This window comes from Lissotriton vulgaris, chromosome 5 (genome assembly GCF_964263255.1).
Source record: "Lissotriton vulgaris chromosome 5, aLisVul1.2, whole genome shotgun sequence".
In the NCBI taxonomy this organism is placed as follows: Eukaryota; Metazoa; Chordata; class Amphibia; order Caudata; family Salamandridae; genus Lissotriton; species Lissotriton vulgaris.
In genome coordinates, this window is record NC_141693.1 from 1,065,548,329 (window position 1) to 1,065,571,075 (window position 22,747).

At 44.5% G+C, this 22,747-nt stretch overlaps 1 protein-coding gene across 2 annotated transcripts in view; it reads right to left on the reverse strand.

Annotated features, from left to right (window-relative positions):
• The window catches only part of CFAP43 (cilia and flagella associated protein 43), a 922,989-nt gene that overhangs the window by 707,477 nt on the left and 192,765 nt on the right, over window positions 1-22,747 (reverse strand). For both annotated transcript variants that reach the window (XM_086922745.1, XM_086922746.1), the window contains 2 exons: window positions 22,113-22,261; window positions 18,777-18,880 (listed from right to left, as the gene is read on the reverse strand). In XM_086922745.1, the coding sequence (XP_086778871.1) occupies window positions 18,777-18,880; window positions 22,113-22,261 (253 nt within the window). The remainder of the gene's footprint in view (window positions 1-18,776; window positions 18,881-22,112; window positions 22,262-22,747) is intronic.

The window sequence follows — 22,747 nt, forward strand, 5'->3', positions numbered from 1 at the left end:
TACAGCTCTGTCAGGGAAAGTATCCGGCATGAAAAAATATTCTAAGATGCCTAAGGGTGTAAACGTATCTCTAATAAAGTTGAGCCATGTCAAAAGCCCCATTTAAACAGGCGGTCAGCACTACTCTACAGAAATGGACTTCTGGATTGTTTCAGACTCTCAGCCAAAGTAAAAGAGGCTGCAATCGGATATAATATTCTATAAATCCTAGACCAAATTCTTTGTTACAAATGTTTGTAGGGGTTGACTGAGACTGAAAGAAGCCTTCTCAAGAATTTATTGTCTATAGTTTGGAGGCATTAACTTTTGGAATAGCCCCATACGCCAGGACCAAATGAGGCGATAGATAGGCAGTTGCTTCTGAAAATGCACAGTAATTCTTTTGTGGGTTTATGCCACAACCTTTTTGAAAATCTATAGACAGTGTCAAATGACCTTTCAAATTGTAGGACCCTAATATTCAAGAGGAATTTCCAGCTAAAACCAATGTCCAGTGGCAGGTCTACATTTGTAAAATGGAGGACTTTTATAATCTCTGAATAACCAAAGACAAATATCCTTGTTTTAGTTCGTTTTAGTTCGTTTTGGGCCACACTTCATTATAAAAAATGTTGTTATATTTGTCCCAAGGCCCAAATTAGTCTTAAAGGTGTTAAAAGCATCCAGCGAAGATTGAAGGCCATTGGCTGTTCTGGCTCTGAGGACCGCATCATCAGCATATAGCAGTACTGGGACCCGATTCATTCCAATTTTTGGTACATCTTTTTTCCTGGTACTGCACAGATAGTCCTCAAGGTCATTACTATAGAGAAGAAAGAGGAAGGGGGCACAGCTTTGCCTTATCCCAATTACTGAAGGAAATTCCTCTGTAGGATCCCCATCTTTGCTATATCGGACCTTTGCTGAGTAATGGGCAAGAAGTCTATGGAGCAATGTTCTGATTGGAATATCAACCCCTAAATGTTCCATGGTGGCCCTTAACTTTGACCGGTTTACTGTGTCAAATGCACATGTGTGATCCATAAAAGCAGGATGGATACGCCCTTTTTTTCCCTTCGTGTATTTTTGCATAATAAGTATTAGATTCCGGGTCTGCTCTTATGTTCCAAGGCCAGGACAAAACTAAACTGAACATCAGAAATACTTAGTGTTTCCGCTACCCAAATGCCTAGTTTGGCTAATATAACCCTACCTAGAATTTTCACTGAGCTATTCAGCAGGGAAATTGGGCAGTGACTGTGCGGCTGGCCCTTGTCACCCTTCTTAAAGAATAGGGTCTATAATCACCTCCTGTCTTTACTAGGGATCAGACTGTAGCAGATCCTAATATATTTGTAAATAGAGGTCCTAAAATTGAGGGAGGGATTTGTATATATCAGATGGAATCATATCTGGTCCCGGGGCTTTATCAGATGGACTACTTAGTATGGCCTGGAGGACATCCAAGACTTCAATCACCTTGCTAAAGGCTGTACTATTATCCTCAGAGAAGGGTTCTAGAGGAGGACACATTAGATATATTTTCAACTATGATCCCTCAAAAAGGTATAGCTTTAAATGCAGAGAAATTGAAAAGACAAGCCCAGCTAATTAAGAGATTGGTCAATCTGCCCTATCGAACATTGCTGAAGAAATAATCACAATGTGGGGCATGATGTTGCAAAATCGGATGGAACTCGATCTGATCCAGGTTAAGGAAGATGATGTATGCATAGTAATCAAAACACAGTGTTACACATTCATTTTTGAGAAGACCCAGAATGTGCAATGTCTTATATTTGGAATTTCAAAGGATTTACAAGAAGAGTATAAAACCAGCAGACCAGGATTTAGGGAGAAAATAGGGGAGCAATCAGACAGTTGGGACGGTGTAAATTCTAGGTCAGCTGAGGGCAGTAATTGTGTTCTTTCTCTTGCTATTATAACTAACATGTGCACGGTTTAGTTTATGCCCGCAGATGGTTTACTTCAGGTTTTCACCTCTCATTTATTTTCCTTTTCGATTAGCGTGCTTCTTCCTTGGTTCTTTCCTGATCCCAATCCTTTGTGTTCCCAGTCATGTGATGTTTTGACATTATTTCCATTTTCTTTCCTATATAAAGGCTTCTGTCTGGTTTGAGGGTGCATCACAACAAAGCTCCTTCACTTGTGTTCTGTATTCCTCTACTTGCTGATAGTGACTTAACTCCTGAAAAATGCCATTATTTGAACCTAAATTCCTGTTTTTCTTCAATCCTTTGAAGATTTATCCGGCAAGAAAGTTTTTCTTCTCAGAAGGTGGCAGCTTGCCTACCACATATTCGAGTGTGTGGTGACATTGTGGCTTCCGCAAACAGTTGCCTGTACATCAGACAGCAGAAGACCCGGATCCGGATTATGGGTAGACTGGGTGAGACAATAGCAAATAACACAGAATCACCTCAGGTTCTAAGACTCATGCTTTCTTTTGCTTGGAAATCACCCTCTTCCGCCCTGTTGCAAGCTTCTTCCTCTTGTGTCAGACGCATGGAAGAGGAGGATGTGAAAATGGTCACCAAAAAACAAAGTAACTAGCACAATCATGCCAGCATAAGCTTGCCTTGCTAGCTGGATGTTGAAACTATTTCAGGTGATTAACCAACATTAGCTTGCAAAGAGAAGTGTTGCTGAATTATGCCACATTCACAATTCTCCAGATTAAAACTAAAGCCAGACCCACAGATTATGACAGTTTACCAACCCATCTCCAAACTTCCCTTCTCTCAGTTTATAAAATCACAGGCGAGAAAATAGATGCAAGACCATATGGTACAAAACATTCTCCATTACCAATAGACTGCCTTCAGACCCTTGGAAGAAATGGAAACAGTTGGGGAACACATGAAAGAATATCTTCATCAAGCTCAAACAAGCTGCCCTCATACCACACAACACCTTAACAACTTATGTCACTTGTATTACTTGACTGGCTATGCAGACATAATGAATAGGGGTCTCCATGTTTCGCTACATTCCTCCCAATTTCTTTTACACTTTGGAAATTTGGTATTTGAACTCTAGATTTGCTGAGGCCTGCTGACCATGCCCCAGATAGATATATGTACTCTGCTTCAAAAACAAAGAAAATGTTAAAGATCTCTTAGGGAAATCAACTTGTGTGCCAACTTGTGTGCTCCATACCTTAAACTTGCTCTCATTGCCTGCCAGAAACATGAAAAGCACAGATTAGCTAGAGGTTCTTCTAATCCCGTGGTTTAACAGCAGTGATTCACTACTCAATGCCCCTTTTTGTGCTTTTCCATCATATTTCCAGGCGCAGGGGAAAGCACAATAGTAAATGTCTTTGTGTAGTGAGTTATTCCTTACACAAAAAGGTAATGGGGTACACAGAATCGATGGGTGGAGATTTTTTTCATCCTGGGCAGGAACTGGGCGAGCCTTCAGAAGATTTGGAGAACGGTAGAGATGGACACAAAGGAATAAGACTTCTCTGTTTTTCTATGGTGAAGGAGAATTTGTATTGGTTTTTGTTAGACAAGATCCTGAAACTAATAAATGAATTAATTTGAAGATAATAATTTACTTTTCAGTTTTCCGGTAGCTCTGTATTCCTTATCGGTGTCACAGATTTCACTGTACACAGGTATAACGTAAAAGTATAACAAGTAATTGAGTATGCAGATTGTGAAAGACTTGGTGGCTAAAAAACAGATTGAAGCCAGGCAGTGGTGACCAGGGCTTAAGGGTACAAATGTGCGAAAAGTATTCCACTTGGCTGAGCTACAGACTTCCAATATGGGCTGATGTCTCTGGAACACCCCAGCTGCTGTTTGCGATCTGGAGAAATTTGTGTGAACTGGAAAGAAACCGTGGACTCAGTGCCCCTCAGTGGAAAAGAAGATAATCCCTCTGGCGGTGGTGCGCATGGATGAACTGAGATTATCTATCAGCAACTCCAACGTTTTATTGCCTGCCTGAGACCTTCGGGTAGGATGAAGACCCTCTCCAGTACAATTAGAATAGGAATCCTTGCATCTATATTTAACAACAATCCACTGTTTACCCCGCATCTTTAATGCACCACGAGGCAGGCATTGTAATTGATAAAGTGCAACCTTCCAATGGGTTTCGCCGTTGTACTCACCTAACATGCTGGATGCCTGGAGCAGTTTCAACACGGCAGATAATTAGCTGGCATCATGAAAACATGCCTCTAATTATGGATGCAGTGAAACGTCCAGCTTGTGGGTGAGAAAGCCTTGCAACATTTATTAGCAGCACAGTTGTTTACTTTTCCCTTTTGTTGACTCACATAGTGTTACTAAACCTATGTATATTCTTTTTATTTAAAATGCAGGTAATACTAACGCAGTTGTATTAAATAGGTGTAGGGTAAGAAAACAAATTATTTACCAATTAGAGAGAGGGGACGCGGGAATCTTTCTCTTACCTGCCGTGAGGGGGAACGGCTGCTGCATCTTCTTGCGTCACCAGCGCGAGGGAGACGTCGTGAGACGCCGTGAGGGGAACGGCTGTCGCGCCCACGCTGCAACTTTGTCTACGGCCACCGGGGGGACTAGAGACTACACCTCCCAGGTGCCCCGGCGGCTGAGTCGCGTCCCTGACGCGACCTCTGCGCCCGGAGGCACCACAAAAGAGAGGAACGCCTCTCGCCCCGCGAGTCGCGCCCGGGAGCGCCCGGGGCGAAGCCCGGGCAAAGGGCGGGCCCTCTGTGGCCCTCAGAGGCCTGAGGAGACTGGACTGGGCAAGGAACCCTACATCTTTTAATCTGGACCCACACTGTGTATGACTCATGTGAGACTTTATTTCATATTGTTGTTTTTATTTCTTTTTTGTTTTATGAGTAAGTAGTGGTTCTATCTGCTTTTAATATCCTACATCATAGTTATCTAGGATGTCTAAATTGAAAGGCGATAAACCAGTACAAGGTCCCGGCACTATTGATAATTATTTGGTTAAGAAAGTGAACCAAATAAATAGTGAAAGACGAGCTTCTCTAGGAAAGGGCACTGTGGTAATGGAGTTGCCTGATTTGTCCCCTACCAGGATGACTATAGACACAGGGGCTAATACAAGTGGTATTACCATAATAGAACCAGCGACGCCTATTATAGTGAGTGTGGAGGTTCACCCAGAGGTTCACCCTGACCAACATGCCCTGCTAAGTGAGGAAATAGGTGATACTAGTGAAGTTCCACCTGATATCAGGCCGGTGCGAACTTGTAGGATAGCACATCAGAAACGGGGGGGGGGGGGGGGGGGGGGGGGAAACATAACGCTAATACTAAAAAAAAGAATGGGAATGAAGTACATAGCCCTGTCATAAACCCCTTTGTGTTTACAGGAAATAATGATAATGGCCCTAATCTGATTTCTGATCAGTTTGCTTCTCTCAATAAAAACCTAGAAGCAAAACTCACAACGAAGATAGAGGAGCTAATCAAACCACTAACCAGCCAGATTGAGATCCTGGTCACGGAAGTGGCTAGGTTGGGCGGCTTGTTATCTACACATTTGTCTGCACCAATTAATGGTAGCGTTAAGGAGGGTGGAAAAGGGCGGGACGTGGTGAAAGTAACAGACCACCAGAATACCGGGAGTATTGCTGCAGCAGCCACCACTGGGAAGGAGGCATCAAGTACATTAGCCGCCCCAGTGGTGACTACTCTGCTGACTCAACCCAGTACAGTCCCACGAAGTGGTCCGCCCCCTAGACCACCCAGGTATAATCGTTATCTGAATTTACCACCTGACTGCGCTCCGTTTGTGGCAGTTTTAACCAATGTTCCACCTTGTGGGAGCCATCCCGCCTCACCATATGATGAATCTCATGCATCGTTGAAAAATAAGACAGTGGCATGGCTTAATAAAAATTGTGGATTTCCCACCTCTTATTCAGAACAGATAATGGCAGTAAGGAGGGTGAACTGGGTTGGACCTTCTAAAAAGATGGGAAGTGGGGATTGTATTGTGGTAAATTTTAAGCATCCTCAGCATGTGGCAACTGTTCTTTTGAGAGCTTCCTCACTAATTTATAACGAGAACAGCATTTGTGTGCGCCCATTAGGCTACTTTTATGCTCATCTATGTAAACCCACACCCCAATAAAGGTTAACCAGGCGGGTGTTTGAACCACAGACGCCAGCTATGGATGCACAATTCATATATAACATCACTAATCCTTGTGGTTCTGGTAGTATGAAGGAAACCTATAACAGGATTAATAGTGTTGAACACTACCAGCATGGGTTTAACGTTAACACACAGAATAGGTATGAAGTCCTGTCTGGATTGGAGATGTGCGATTGACGGGAGGTACCTGCGGCTCAGGGTGCTGGGACTTCAGGTGAACCTATACACACAGAGAACCCATTGACTATAGCATCTGGATGTAATGTTGTTTCATGGAATATTGCAGGCCTGGCTGCCAAATTGACTGATGAAAATTGGGTTCACTACATAAAGCAATTTAAAATCATTTGCTTACAAGAAACCTGGCTGGTGGGGTGTGATCTTCACTTGGAAGGGTATAAGGCTTTTTATGTGCCAGCCACACCATCAATAAGGGGCAGGCCAAAGGGGGGACTAGTAATTTTTGTTTCCATATTATTATCATGTAAGATGCGCAGAATTGATTCACAGCACACAGGAGTGATGGGCTTAGTTCTATGTGGAGAAAACTGTCGGGCTGGCTTAGTGAATTTTTATAATGCCATTTATGATAGTGCAGGCACTAATCTGTTTTAAATTCTTTTATTTCAACTTTCTCGGAAGATCTTGGTCATAATCTTATGATCATGGGGGATTTTAATGTGCACCCTTGTGGTGATCCACTGAATAAATGCCTAACAGAGTTGCACTGTGAACGTATGGGAGGTCTACACATGGAACATACTGTGGAGGGTGAACTATGCAATGGCCTGTTGAACAACTTTGACCTTTCATTGGCTATGTCACTTAGGGACCAGTTAAAATGTTTTGATATTCCTACCTTTAAAGGGCACGGTAGGGGCACCTTCATAGGCCATATGTTAGTTTCTTTAACGATGCAGACCTTCTTAGATTCGTTCAGCATTGTTTTAAGTGAGTTTAGTGACCACAATCCTCTCATAATCTGTTTAAAAGGATTCGGGGTGAAAAAAGTACCCCAGAGCATCAGCATAGGTAGGCTGGGCACAACAGATGGGAGGAGGCGACTTAAATGGTCAATGGTCTCCCCGGATATTCTCTATAAAAATATCACTGAAAGTTGTGCAGAGGATATCAAAAATTGTACTTTTGAGGGGGGAGACCCAAGGTTGGTCCTAATCGCTTATCAAAACATATCGGAGAAGGTGTCAAGTTTACTGTCAGTCCCCAACAAGAACGTGGAGAAAGTGGGTCCCAGATGGTTTAGCCATGACTGTACTAGAGCTGCACGTAAACTTAGGTCTGCTCTGTTAGCCACCCCGAGGATTCAGGAGGAGGTAAAACTGTGCAAAAAGGAATATAAGGCTGTCATTGCATTGCGCAAGGAGTCTTTGAGTAGAGAGGCCTGGGAAGAAATACTTGATTCCTCCACCTTAAACTGTAGCACTAAATTTTGGGCTCTAGTTAAAAAAACGTTCCTGGCAGGTGAACCGGGTGATGGACTAGACTGCTGTATAACTAAGGAGGAGTGGGAATTTCATTTTAAAAAACTGTATTATTCAGCTGACCCGGTTATAGTTGATGCCGTTCCCTATGATAGGGGCGGTAATATTAAATTTGATAAACGCGAGGTACTGGATGCCATAGAAGGTCTTACAGCAAAGAAAATCCCGGGACCTGACGGAATACCGCCAGATCTCTATAAATCAGATCCAGGCTTCTGGGCACCCATCCTGGTAGCTGTATTTAATGCCGCCGCTATACTGGGTTGTCCCGTGTCCTGGGGAGTGTCAACAATTGTCCCGGTCTTCAAGAAAGGAGACAGGGGCAGCCCTCTTTGCTATGGCCCAATATCATTAATAGACTCTATGGTCAAGATTATATGGAGAATTCTACTGCAGCGCTTAACAACATGGACAGCTGATAATAACATTTTGTCAAATTCCCAATATGGCTTCTGTGAAGGCCGTTCCACTATAACACAGTTTCTCAACCGGTTTCTCATATTGAGTAAATATACTGTTGTACAGAAGGGAACTGTCCACCTTGCCTTCATGGATCTGTCATCGGCCTTCGACTGTATTAACAGGGGAAGGCTGTGGCAGACCATGAGGGAGAAAGGTGTAGACAGAGGGGTTGTGGATTTCTTGGTGGACTTGCATAGTGACACCAGAGCTAATGTTAGGTTTTCAACCAGTGGGGAAACTACGGGTAATTTTAATATTAAAAAGGGTGTGCGGCAGGGTTGTATCCTGGCCCCATTTCTTTTTAATTTTTATATTAATGACTTAGGGCCCGATGTAGGTAAATCTACATTTACCACTTCATAAATACCGAATCATACCGAATCGGTATTTATGAAGTGGTAAATTAGAGGGGGGGGGAGATGTAGGTATTTCAGATTCGGTAAATACCGAATCTGTAAGATTCGGTATTTACCGATTCTGTAAATACCGATTCGGTATCCCCCATTGCTTCCTATGGGCCTTGAAGCCCATAGGAATCAATGGGCATTACCGAATCGGTAATTACCGATTCGGTAATTACCGATTTGTGCAAGGGTGCAGGGGGTGTCACTTTGACACCCTCCAGCACCCCAAAAAAAGGCATGTGAGCCAAGTGGCACACAGACATGCCCTAAGGGCATGTCTGTCTGTCACATGGCATAGGTGTGCATGCACACATGTGCATGCACACCTGGATTCGGTATTTTAACACCCAATTGGATTGGGTGTTAAAATACCGAATCTGAAGGGCCTGTGGGACTGAAAGTAGTCCCACCTACATCCCAAATTTAAAAAATCAGTAAAATTACCGATTCGGTATTTTTGCGATTCGGTAATTTTACCGAATCGGTAAAATACTTAATCAGACAAAAAAAGGTCCCCTACATCTCAGTAGGCCAAATACCGGTCGGAAACGGCCGAAATCGGCCGTTTCCGACCGGTATTTGGTACCTACATCGGGCCCTTAGATGCCGCACTACAGGAGGTAAAATCAGACTGTCCTAGAGTAGGCAGGCGGGGTATTCCTGTCCTTTTATACGCAGATGATGCGGTTTTAATTTCAAGAACAGAAAAGGGTCTCCAGGCACTTTTGAATGCTTTTAACAACTTTATGTCTAATAGGGACCTTTTGATCAACAATTCCAAATCCTATATAATGCACGTTGGCCGCCAATCAAAAAAGAATTTTATTTTTAAACTTGATGATGTCCTGATTCCCATCACTCATACAATCTCATACCGTGGTGTTTTATTTGACTCAAAGCTTAGTTGGGCCCCACATGTGGCAAAAAAGAAAGGGGAAATGACAAGGGTAAATGCCTCTATCTTTAATTTTGCTACTAAACTAGGCAAAAAGCCAAATTCTGCCATGATGAAGCTCTATAATGCTAAATCGATGGCCACTGCAGTTTATGGCAGTGAGATATGGGGCTATGTAAGTGGTGAACAGCTACAGGTTACTGAAAATAATTTTTTTAAAACGTTTGCTCTGTGTCCCAGCCAGTACATCAAACCTGGCGGTACATGAAGAGCTGGGCAGTCAGTACCTATCTGATACTGTTGGGTTAAGACCACTGACATGTTGGGTAAAATTATGGTTAAATGAAGACATCCCGCTAACCCACTTGATAGTGAAAGACCTTGTATCTCAGGAAAATTCAATGCGTGTGCCCTGGTTAAAATATCTGAGGTCTTATTTTCTGAAGCTTGTTTTTTTTAATCTATTTGAAAATCCGAGTGAGATATTAAAGGGTGAAGTCGCAGCAATTAAGCGGGCTTTCTATATGGATAGAATGGCCCATAGAGAAGAGGTTGAGCTCATGAAACCTAATGTTAGGAAATTTGTCATGCTCAAATCTTGTGATACTATGGAACCTTACCTAACATGCTCCTTTACTTCTCATGAAAATTTTTTGCTGACGAGGTTCAGGTTTAATATATTTCATCATCTTTTAATTAGACCCAAGTCGGACATTTTTAATAAAACTGCAGCGCCCTGTGGCTGCGACGGGAAGTCTCCACAGGACATGCTGCATTTTATATTTGTATGTAAATTCTATGAATACCCCCGAAAACGCTATCTTGTTACCCTTCTTAAGAAACTAAATTTTAATCAAATAAGACCTGCTCTCATGTACTTACAGCTTTTGTACAGTGTTAGTGTTCTTCAGGTGATAGAATTTTTAAAACTGACTGTGAAAATAAGAAAGTGCCTAGATGAGTGATTATATACTTCTGTAGGATGATGAATTTATCCATCTTGTTGTAAGTTCTGTACTATTCGCACTTTAGACATGATCTTGCCTACGTACTCATTAATGTTATTTGCATGTTTTTTAGAAATTGTGATTTTAACTATGAATTGTTTAATGAATTTTGGTGCTTTTATGGATTGAAATATATCCGAAATAAAGTCTTATTGAATTGAATCGAAGTTACTTACCTGTAAATTTGGTTCCCAGTATTGGTAACTTTCATAGATTTCCATACTTTGTATCATTCCCCCGTCGTCGGAATGGGAGCCTCGGTAAATAAAAAATACCATAGCAATAGGCACAAAAGAGAAAAAGTAGGCCTAGACCTCATCTCGTTTTGTAGCTTGTCCACCTCTTTGTGTAAAAGAGCCCAAACTTTCTGCAACAACCAATCAGAATAGCCTCATCCCATAGAACCCTCCTGAGAGAACCTCAGAGCCTCAGATTTTCGTAGCCGTTGTGCAACAGCCACTATCTCAGTAAAAAGGCCGAGCTTTCCCAGGGGAGGAGGGGGGGCACATGGGAATCTATGAAAGTTACCAATACTGGGGAACCAAAGTTACAGGTAAGTAACTTGTTTTCTTGCCCCAGTATTGGAACTTTCATAGATTCCCATGCTTTGTATCAGAGTAGCTAGCAGTAAGTCCCAAAAGCACATTTTGTTAGAAGAATATCACCACCTTGCCACATCGATACTCACTTTGGAAAACCAAATAAACATACATATATATATATATATATATGTATTTTACAGAGATCATACCTCTATACCCACAATGCAACATCGTTTCCTACCAGAGGTGAATTTGTCCTCAGGAACTTGGCAGCTATTCAGTCTTGTTTGCACTAGCACTTTATAGTACTTTCCATGTCCTTGTAGTTTGCACATATTATATGGCAATGTACTTACATGTGGGGCTCCACATGTGTACGTGTTTTTACAACACGGTCTTTATTACTAAGGTACTACACCGGTATTATTGCAAAACGTTGAACATCTAAAAATATTGCACTTTAACCGATAATCAACTATGATTGTTTTTATCCTATTTCATAAATATTCTTTTGGTTAAACTCACATTTAAATCACTATCACCAAATGTTTATCACACATGTTTTTTGCTTATGTCTACAGCCAGTTATTTAAACTTACAATGCTCAAATGTGTCTCACGAAACTATAGTCAAATGCATTAGCAGATATCGAAATAATAATGTGAGTAGTCCTTAGGGATTCAACTCTTCCATTTCTATTGCATTTGTAGTTTGACTTACATTGGTAGGCTGTATTTAAACGTGTGTCAGGTGATCACCTGTGTCATGTGATCAAGCGCTCTGTGAAGCGCGAAACGCGTCGTGATGACTATGGGAACACCACTTGCTGAATAAATCACCAACTTGCACTAAATTTTGGGTTCGAGTCCGTTTTTGCAGCTGTTTGAAAAGCTCTGCGCTACATCGGATTACTCCTGGAATATATATATATATATATATATATATGTATATATATATATATATAGATATATATACACACTTGTTACAATAGCAAGGACTATCAGCAATGATACAAAATGTGCAACACAGGAAGGAGGGATTGTTGGAAAAGCTCACCTCTCATTGAAAAAGATTCCTCAGGACTGCCTGTCCAACAGCTGCGTCATACTTCGTAGAAGAATCCAGGCAGTAGTGCTTCGTGAAGGTATGCGTACTGCTCCACGTCGATGTCCTTGATAGGGACTCCTGAAAATAGAGCCACTGACGATGCCACTGATCTTGTGGAATGTGCACGGACTCTTCTTTCAAGCAGTTTACCCGCTTCCTGATGACAGAACTGAATAGCACTGGAGATCCAGCGAGAAATGCTGTGTTTGGACAGCGGAAATCCCTTCCAATCAATCACGGCATTTGTATAGCGCACTACTCACCCGGGAGGGTCTCAAGGCGCTGGGGGAGGGGAAAGTTACTGCTCAACAGCCAGGTCTTGAGCTGCTTCCTGAGGGCGAGATGGTCCTGGGTTCGCCGAAGGTGGGTGGGGAGGGAGTTCCACGTCTTGGCTGCCAGGTAGGAGAAGGATCTTCCTCCGGCGGTGGCTCTGCGGATGCGTGGTACGGTGGCGAGTGCGTGGCTGGTCGATCGTAGCTGGCGGGTGGGCGTGTAGAAGGTCATGCGGTCGTTGAGGTACTTGGGACCCAGGTCGTGGAGAGCCTTGTATGCGTGGGTGAGGAGTCTGATTGTGATTCTCTTGCTGACGGGGAGCCAGTGTAGGTCTCTCAGGTGTCCGGTGATGTGGCTGTGTCGGGGGATGTCCAGGATGAGTCGTGCGGAGGCGTTCTGGATGCGTTGAAGTCTTTTTTGAAGTTTCGCGGTGGTTCCGGCGTAGAGGGTGTTCCCGTAGTCCAGTCGGCTGGTGACGAGTGCCTGGGTGACGGTCTTCCTGGTTTCCGTGGGGATCCATCTGAAGATCTTGCGGAGCATGCGCAGGGTGTTGAAGCATGAGGATGAGATGGCGTTGACTTGTCTGGTCATGGACAGGGAGGAGTCCAGGATGAAGCACAGGTTGTGTGCGTGGTCCGTTGGTTTGGGAGCGGTGCCCAGGGCAGGGGGCCACCAGGAGTCGTCCCAGGCGGAGGGTGATGATCCCAGGATGAGGACTTCCGTCTTGTCTCCTTTCCTCATCCAGTCGGCGACGTCTTTCATCCCTTCGTGTAGGTTGGCTCTGGCGGTGGTGGGGTCGCTGGTGAGGGAGAGGATGAGCTGGGTGTCGTCGGTGTAGGAGATGATGTTGAGGTTGTGCTGGCGCGCGATGGCTGCGAGGGGGATCATGTAGACGTTGAAGAGGGTTGGGCTGAGTGAAGATCCCTGTGGTACGCCGCAGATGACTTCGGTGGCCTCGGATCTGAACGGAGTGTGGCAGACTCTCTGGGTTCTTCCGGTGAGGAACGAGATGATCCACTCAAACGCTTTCTCTTGGATTCCGATGTTGCTGAGGCGCTTCACTAGGGTGCGGTGGCAGACGATGCCGAATGCCGCAGAGAGGTCCAGGAGGATGAGGGCCGCTGTTTTCCCGTTGTCGATCAGGGTTCTGATGTCGTCGGTGGCTGCGATCAGGGCGGTCTCGGTGCTGTGGTTGGCCCGAAACCCAGACTGCGAGGGGTCGAGGGATCCGTTCGTCTCGAGGAAGGCGGCAAGCTGTTTGTTGACGGTCTTCTCGATGACTTTGGCCGGAAAAGGAAGGAGGGAGATGGGACGGTAGTTCTTGAGGTCGGTGGGGTCCGCCGTTGGTTTCTTCAGGAGGGCGGTCAGCTCGGCGTGCTTCTAGCTCTCCGGGACGGTGGCGGTGTGGAAGGAGGAGTTGACGGTGTCTCAGAGATGGGGTGCGATGGTGGCGTCGGCTTTGTTGAAGATGTGGTGTGGGCACGGGTCGGTTGGTGATCCGGAGTGGATGGAGTTCATCGTGCGGGTGGTGCCTTCGGTGCTGATCGGGGTCCAGTTGCAGAGGGTGGTGGTGGCGGGCGTTAGTTCGGTGGTAGGGTGCGTGGTCTGTGCGTCGAAGCTGTTGTGTATGTCGGCGATCTTGCGGTGGAAGAACGAGGCGAGTGAGTTGCAGAGGTCTTGCGAGGGAGTGATGTCGTTGTTTCCGGCGCTGGGGTTGGAGAACTCTTTGACGATGCTGAAGAGTTCCTTGCTGTCGTGGGTGTTGTTGTCCAGTCGTTCTTTGAGTGCCGTCTTCTTGGTGGCGCGGATCAGCTGATGGTGTTTGCGGATGTCGTGCTTGAGGGCGGTCCTGTTGTCTGTGGTGTGGTCGAGCCGCCAGGCTTTCTCGAGGGTGCTGCAGTTCTTCTTGGATTCCTTGAGTTAGTCGGTGAACCAGGGGGTTTTCTTGCTGCCGTGTCTGCTGGGAGGGTTCTTTAGTGGTGCGAGGTCATTGGCGCAGGCGGTCAGCCACTTGGTGAGGTTGCTGGCTGCTTCGTTGGGGTCCGTTGTGCTGGTGGGAGTGTTCTGGCTGAGGGAGGCGGTGAGCTGCTCGGCGGTGATCTTGCTCCAGCTTCAGCGGGGGACCTGTTGCGGGCGGTGGTGGGTCGTAGTTTTTTTGAAGCTGAAGTGGACGCAGCTGTGGTCAGTCCAGAGGAGTCCGGAGGCGTGGCTGAATCATGTCGTCGAAAGAGCCCTCTGCCTGGTACCATTGCTTGTCGAGCTGCTCTTGCAGTGGACGCATTCGCAGCCTGCAATGTGGAATTAAGGGTATGCAGGATGAGATTGATCCGAGCAGGGACTTGTAGAGCCGTACTGACAGGGATTTCCTCTTTAGCAAGAGGCGAGCCGATAGCATTAGTTTGTCTTGACGTTCCTCTGTTGGGTAAGATTTGCAGCGTTTTGTGTCCAAAATAGATCCCAGAAACCTTGCTGACCTGGACGGTTGAAGAACTGACATGTCTTTGTTGAGCTGAAGGCCCAGGTGGTTGAACAGTTGGATGCAGGTGGTAATGGCCTTGGAAGTTTCCTGGAAAGATTGAGCTTTGACTAGCCAGTCGTCCAGGTAGGGAAAAACTTCCAGAGATCGTTTCCTGAGGAACTCTGCCACCGGAGCCAACACCTTTGTAAATATCCTTGGTGCCGACCGGAGACCAAAAGGAAGTACTTTGAACTGAAAATGGCTCTTGCCTACTGTGAAGCGCAAGTATTGCCTGTGAGCTGGATGGATCTTCACATGAAAATAAGCATCCTCTAAATCCAGAGTCGCCATGTAGTCTCCTGGATTTAGTAGATGAAGAATATCCTGGAGAGTGACCATCCTGAAGGATAGTTTGATGGGATAGGTGTTGAGCTCCCGTAGATCTAAAATGGGGCGCCATGTTTCTGACGTTTTGCGAACCAGGAAGAACCTGGAATAAAACCCTTTCCCCCTTTGTGAGATAGGTACAGGTTCTATTGCCTCTTGATGAAAAGCTGGTGGGCTTCGAGACGTAGCAGTCCCAGATGCTTCCACTGGTTGGCGCCTGGAGCTCTGTTTGGAGGAAGATGTTGAAACTCCAACGTGTGGCCACTCTGAACGATATTCAGGACCCACTGGTCTGATGTAATAACCTTCCAGCTGTTCAGACAATGAGAAATCCTGCCCCCCACTGATGTCATTGGAGGGGTAGGAACAGTAGAAAGAGCCGGGAGGTCGCTATTGACGCTTGGAGTTATCCCGACCTTACCAATTTTGACGTCCTCTCTGTTGTTGGCGAGAGAAAGACGCTGACTGGCCTTGGCGTTGAATGGAGTATTGAGGTTTGTAAGATTGAGAGGATTGTGAATAGGACGAATACCTCTCCCCCTCGCACCTCTGAATGGTACCTTGCGGTAATTCAGAGACCCCAAAGACTTCGCTGTGTCCGTGTCCTTTCTGATGCCTTGAAGTGTGTCATCTACATGCTTTCCGAAAAGCATTTCCCCATCGGACGGCAAATCCAAGATTTTTGTTTTGGACTTCCTGCCGAAACCAGGTTGCTCTCAGCCAACCCTTTCACTGTAACACAGCTGAACCCGCCAGGGCACGAAAAGCTGTAGACGCTATGTCCATAGCACAGTCTATTATCTCCGAAGAGGAACGTTCCCCTTCCATCAAAGTTTTTCTGCCCTCATCCTTTGCTGACTCTGGAAGTTGATCCACAAATGGGGAGAAATCGCACCACATTTGGCGATCATACCTGCCCAAGATGGCAAGTGAATTAGAAGCTCGAACTAGGAGGCTGGCCATAGTGGAGAATCTTTTGCCCACATTGTCCAGACGTCTCCCTTCCTTATCCGGCGGTGTCGTAAGTGGCGTTGAAGGATTTTTTGACTTGCTTTGCGCCGCTTGGGAAATGACAGAATACGGTTTAGGTTGTCCAGTTAGGCAAGCTGGACTGCCCTCTGGCGCTTTATATTTCTTCTCCAGGAAGAACCGGGATGACTGTTGCCGGATTTTGCATGATCTTAATTCCTTCTGACCATACATGCTCTATTGTAGGTATTGAGCGGACCGACTTCTTGTACGGTTCTTTAAAGTCATAAAGAAAACAATCTGTAGTAATTGGCAGGCCAAATCTTTTGGACGCTCTCTCCATAAGGTTATGAAAACCTCCAATGTCAGCTGGAGAGAAGGTAGCAGCATCCAGCGCTGGTGCATCCGGATCCTGCAGGTCATCAACATCATAACCTCTATGTGGATCATGAGGAGGATCATCCTGAAAATTGTCATCAGAGGAGACATCGTCATCCTGAACCGTCACCACCTTATGGTGACTCTCCCTTGGTTCTGGCTCTGCAACTCGTGGAGTCACCGGTGTTACTGTCACTGCAGGAATAGGAGGTAGAGAAGGTGAAGAAGGCCGTTCCTGCTGAATGGAAGTATGTGATAGAAATCTGTTTCTGTAATCCTGCAACATCAATTGCAAATCTGAAATGAGAGAAGACTGCATTGCCACCATATTCTGACCTAAGGTCTGCGGAGGCCTGTCCTGTTGGAAATATTGGCAATCGTAAAAATCCTCCGAATCTGTATCTTGACATTTTACATTTAAGTCCGATGGGCTGTAGGCATCCCCATAAGGACCATTATCCTCCTCGTCGTCAGATTCCTCATCCAGTAGTAGAGTAGGAGGCAAAGGTGTTACCCGCCGTGGAGACGTCATCTCCGGTGTTATCTGGCGTCTTCTTATAGAGATGCAAACTTTTTGGGTCGTCGACGGAAGCGTCGTCGATGGAACCGACGACGGGGCTGTCGACGGAAAGATGGTTCTTGTTCTTGTCGACGGAAGACTCATCGTCGACGGAGGATTAATCGTCAGCGGTGTCGTCGACAAGCTCGTCGTCATGATCATCAAAGCTGTCGTCGTCGACGTAGTTCTCGTCGTCGACACAGCAGTCGACACTACCTTCGTCATCATCATCGTCGACGTTGAGAAAGTAGATACCATTTTCGACGAACAGGAAACAGGTACTTTAAACGCCGACGACGCTAATAATGCTGCCGCCGCCGACGAAGCTGCCGTCGACGGTCCCGTCGACGGAGACGTACCTGAACTTAGATCTTTTTTGGAAGTTGTCGTCGATGAACCAGCTGTTTTTGCCGTTGACGGACGTTGCTTCTTGTCAGATCTTCCTTCCTGAGGGACCGCAGAAGGTTCTTTGCCTCCTTTCTCCTTTTCAGATGGTGGAGAAGTAACGGAAACACTTTTCTTCACCTTCTTAGCTGTCTGAGTCTCCTCAGTCTGTCCCTGCCTCTCCTTTACACCTCAGTGATATTTTATGGGACTAGCCCTTTCAGACCTATCAGAGGTCCTTTGCAGGGCTTTCACAGGGGGCTCAGTAGAAGTTGAAGGGGAGGACCTAACCTTTTCTTGGACCTTCTGGAGGACACAGCTGAGGAAGAGCCCTCACTGTCTGATGACAGGACTTCCTTCCGTGACTTCATTTTCTGGAGCCAAGTTAACAATCTGCCTTCCCGGTCTCTCAAGGTCTTTGTTGAGAATGTTCTACAGATCTTACAATCTGTGGCTTTGTGGTCAGGGTACAAGCAGTAGATGCAGTCCTCATGTTTGTACTCCACAAACAGCCTTTTCTTTGAGCAGGTAGCACAAGCTCTAAATAAAGCCTTCTTCTCCTTGTCAGACATAATAAAGTTAAAGAGATTGAAAAAGAATTCACTTGAAGAGAAAAAACTTAGCAGAGCTCAGTGGAGACTCCCTAGCACAACGTGCGGTAGAAAAATCTGAGGCTCTGAGGTTCTCTCAGGTGGGTTCTATGGGGTGAGGCTTCCGCCGGCCAGGAGGATGCGGATTCACCGCCATCCTAATCGGCCCCTTAGTTGGGGTGTGGGGGAGACAGGGGTGGAGCGGTGTACGTATGGTAAAATTTGCCAGGGTTAGTTTAGTTTTGGTTTACAGTCTGGTCCTGTCCTCACTAGTAAATCTACAAACAATGAATTCCTGAAATTGCAATTTCCTCCCCAGGACCCTAATTTAGCACGTATTTAAAAATATGCATAACATAATTTATATTACAAGCATTGATTGTAACTGAAAAGGATTTTTTTTTTTACATATACCGCACACTCAACCCAATGATATTGGAGCGCTTTACATGAGCACCAGTTACATTACACAAGGGCACATTCATTTTCTTGAACATGGTTTCCAAAGTTGGCGGCTCTGGCTGTTACTCTACATCCTTCCTCTTCAGTTTTGTGCACAGTACTTCATTACTAGATAGTGATTGAAGGTGAAGTAAAAATACTTTGCTTGGCACCTATACATAGCCGTTATCCCCTTCCCATCGCATTACTGTAAAGAAGTGCCTAGTCGCGGATAAGACCTTATAGAGTTATAGTAGTTTGTAGTATATAGTAGTTTGCTTATTACCTGTGTATCCAATAACCATGAATGACTGTGAAGGTTTTGCATCTAAAACGAAAACGTAACCATCCACTGCTCCAGAAAGAAGGATTTGACCAGAGTGGTCATAGCTAGGAATAAGGTAAACATATCAAGTTAGAAGATAATGCTCCATGAAACAAAGATTACAATTCAGCATTAGTCCCTGCACATCAGATCACTTGCTAGTTGGTCATGGATCTGATTCGATACAAGGAGCATTTCCGAAGAAATGCTTTAAAAGAATGTCTCATACCTATGTGCACACTTTTTTTATGCTCTAATAAAGTGGACTTTTTTGATGCAGGGCATAGATATATAGCCCTCGTGCAGGAGCAGACCAACTTGCCTGATGAGAACCCCAAATCTGAGGGAATGATCTCAGGGTAAGCCTAAACCATAGACACAGCAAAGATTACACCTGTCCTGGTAGCAATAGAGTGATGTCAAAAAGGTTTAGAAGCTATTGAATGCCCCAATCCTTTCCGATCAATGTGGCTCTGGCTTGCTCAGTTGAAGTGCTGTGCAGTGCAACATCCAATAACATATTACCATAATTCAGATTTCATACTACTGTCTGAAGTCTTTGTTAGATTTTATTGTGACCCACAGTATGACAAGCAGCATTTCCATAATACTATATAGGGCAACTAATTCCAATTAAATCCACATTCCTTGCCATACACAAACACCCTCAAATTTCTACCTGCCTTTTTATCGTTGGATAGACATTGTAGCTATTGCCAGACAATTATGTGAGCATCACTAAAGAGGGGCCTTGGCTCTGCCCACATGCTGGGTGGGGAAACAACCTTTACAATGCAACCATTACATCGCACTACATTTACAATGCAGGCATTACATCGCAACATCCTTTACAACACATGTCACTACAACGCATCCATTACATTGCATGTCATTACAACGCATAGCACACCTACACTATCCAACACTTACCCTAATGTTGCACCCCCAGGAGTTAGAATAGTAATTTTTACCCCTACACTATCCCACACGTACAATACTGTTACACCCCCAGGAGTTCGAATAGTAATTTTTACCCCTACACTTTCCAACACTTACCTTAAATGCAATGTAATGTATGCGTTGTAATGGTATGAGTTGTAAAGGTATAATGCGATGCAATAGAATGTGTTGTAAGTGTAGTTTTAAATAAATCATTGTAGTGGTATGCGATGTAAATGTATGCGTTGTAAAGGATATTGCAATGTAAAAACTGCGTTGTAAATGTATGGGTTGTAACAAGGTCATACATTCGCTGGGAGCCAGGAGTACATGTTTTGATTGGGCAGAAGTTGTGTGCCTCTACAAAAAAGTGATTGCCTTCCACACAGCTCCGATCATTTGTTTGTCTATTGGGAATGCTATTAAAGTGTCTTAGAAAACTAGATAATTTATGTTGGATTTCTCTGGCAGCAGAACAAATAGGAGGAGGGCAGTCATTAATCTACCTGGATTTTTAGGTCTGGCTTGACAGTGCAACTGTCACCTTACCTTTTAACCTACACCAATATTATTCTACAGTTTATTTTCATTTCAAACAAATGCATATCTATTTCCCATGATTTTTACATGTAATGCTTCACATAACCATAAACTTGCTGGAGGACAAAGTCCTCTACTTTTTAATTATCATGAAGACCAACTATTGAGGTCGCAGTTGGCCCCTGGGCCTGGTCACCATTCCATACTTTGTGAAGGGTTTATGTAGCCATGCAAACTTACTTTCAACCCTTATACTTGTCTTCAATTATACTTAACTGAAACAACGAATTTCTAAATACATTTATCTAAATTCACTTTGCATCTAACTTCTCCAGAGCTACAGACTTCTCTGTAGATTCTGAGGTTAATGGAGGCTTTCTAAAGTTTTCGTGACTGCCTGGCATTAATGAGCATATAAAGGCAGTGCTCCATAGCAATCAGACAGATCTAAGAATGCCACAGGACTTAGGCCCAGATGTAGGTAAAATAGATTTACCGATTTTTAATTACCGAATTCTACCGATTCGGTAATTAAAAATCGGTAAATCTTAGGGGTGGATATGTAGGAACATCCAGATGTTCCTTTTACCGAATCGGTAAATATCTGTATTTACCGATTCGGTAAATACCGACCGGTAATGCCCCATTCATTCCTATGGGCTTTGAAGCCCATAGGAATGAATGGGGCATTACCGGTCGGTATTTACCGAATCGGTAAATACAGATTTTGACAAGGGTGCAGGGGGTGTCACTTTGACACCCTCTAGCACCCCCAAAAAAGAATCGGGGTCCATGTGGCAGGCATACCTGCCCTAAGGGCAGGTCTGCCTGTCATATGGCACAGGTGTGCATGCACACATGTGCATGCACACCTGAATCGGTATTTTACCATGAAGTTGGATTTCATGGTAAAATACCGATTCTGTAAGGCTTGTGGGACTCAGAAGAGTCCCACCTACATCTCATTGTTACCGAATCGGTAAAAATACCGATTCGGTATTTTACAGATTCGGTAAATTTACCGATCGGTAAATTTACCGAATCTGTAAAATATGTGGCCCTACATACCATTTTGTGAATCTCGGTCGGTAACGGCCGAAAATACCGATTTTCGGCCGTTACCGACCGACCTACATCCGGCCCTAAGTGTAGGCTGGTCCCATGGCAATTTCCTTTTCTGATCACTTGGGCTTTTAAACTAATCAACAAAATGAAAATGTCATTCACAGGATGGGGAATGTCTATAACGACCATGTTGCATTCACACAGCTGACCCAACTACCGATATACAAGTGGAAGATTAGGATGTGGAGACTCCTGGTAGTTGCCATGTGGCTGATTCCCACACAAGAACTGTAGTCTCCACAGGCCAACTCTACCGGCAGCCAGAAGCATTGACCTGAACCATGCTACTCAAAGGCGGACCCCACAATATGAAGCAGTCTTTGTTGAGTATATTTGCTGCCAGCACAATCACAGAAATCAACATACAACTGGGCTCTCTGAGGAGGGCACTGCAGGTCCAAGTACAATGTATATTTTGACCCAGTCGCTATTAGCCTTTATTTAATTAGAACACTCTGCTCCAGTTAGGGAACTGGGCTTGACGGTATCATGATGTTTATTGGACCTTATTAAACTAAGTAATGCACCTAACACCTGTCTACATGAGAACACAGTTTAAGATTTATAATTTCCAAAAAGTATAGTCTCTAAGAAAGACCAACACTTTAATTAACTGCAAAGAGTTTACAGACAACAAACCCCATGCAGTAGAATACACTGGTAGCTTGGCCTCCAACACTGCGGATTACTCACTGCAGTTGTTGCACAGGAGAATTGGACAAGAAGACTCTATGGATCAGGCGTGGAGCTCCCACTCTGGTAATATCGATGAAGTAGACATGGCCGGTTACACTGCCAACCGCAGCACAGTGTGACGAGGGGCAGCAAGCCATAGCAGTCGCCTAGTTAAAGAAGGCATGAGAAACCATAAACATACATTCACCTCCACAAAATCAATTTGTAGCTATTGGATCATTTTCAGGGAAAATTTAGTCTCAATGTGGTTTTCGTACAACTATGACATAAACAAGGTGCTCCATCATGTACAGTAGTCAAGTGGGAAATATCGTTCAGGAGCATTTGAGAAACCAAAGCGATCTCTTTCTGTAGCATATTTTATCATCAGAGCAGCTGAAAATGTAGACTTCTTATGCCCCAAATGTAATTTATCACATTTTGTTAGCACATATTAAATTTGATTTCCATACCACATTCTGCCTCTATTTAGATGCTTCAAGGAGCTTGAAGTGATGAATGGGATTGGAAGGGAAAAGGAGCAGCTGATTAGAATTTATTTATATGGGCAAAATTGACTCTTGTACAGTGAGAAACCTTTCTAAAGGAAAGACATGGAGACAAGTACCAAGTGGGAATCAGCCATTGACACT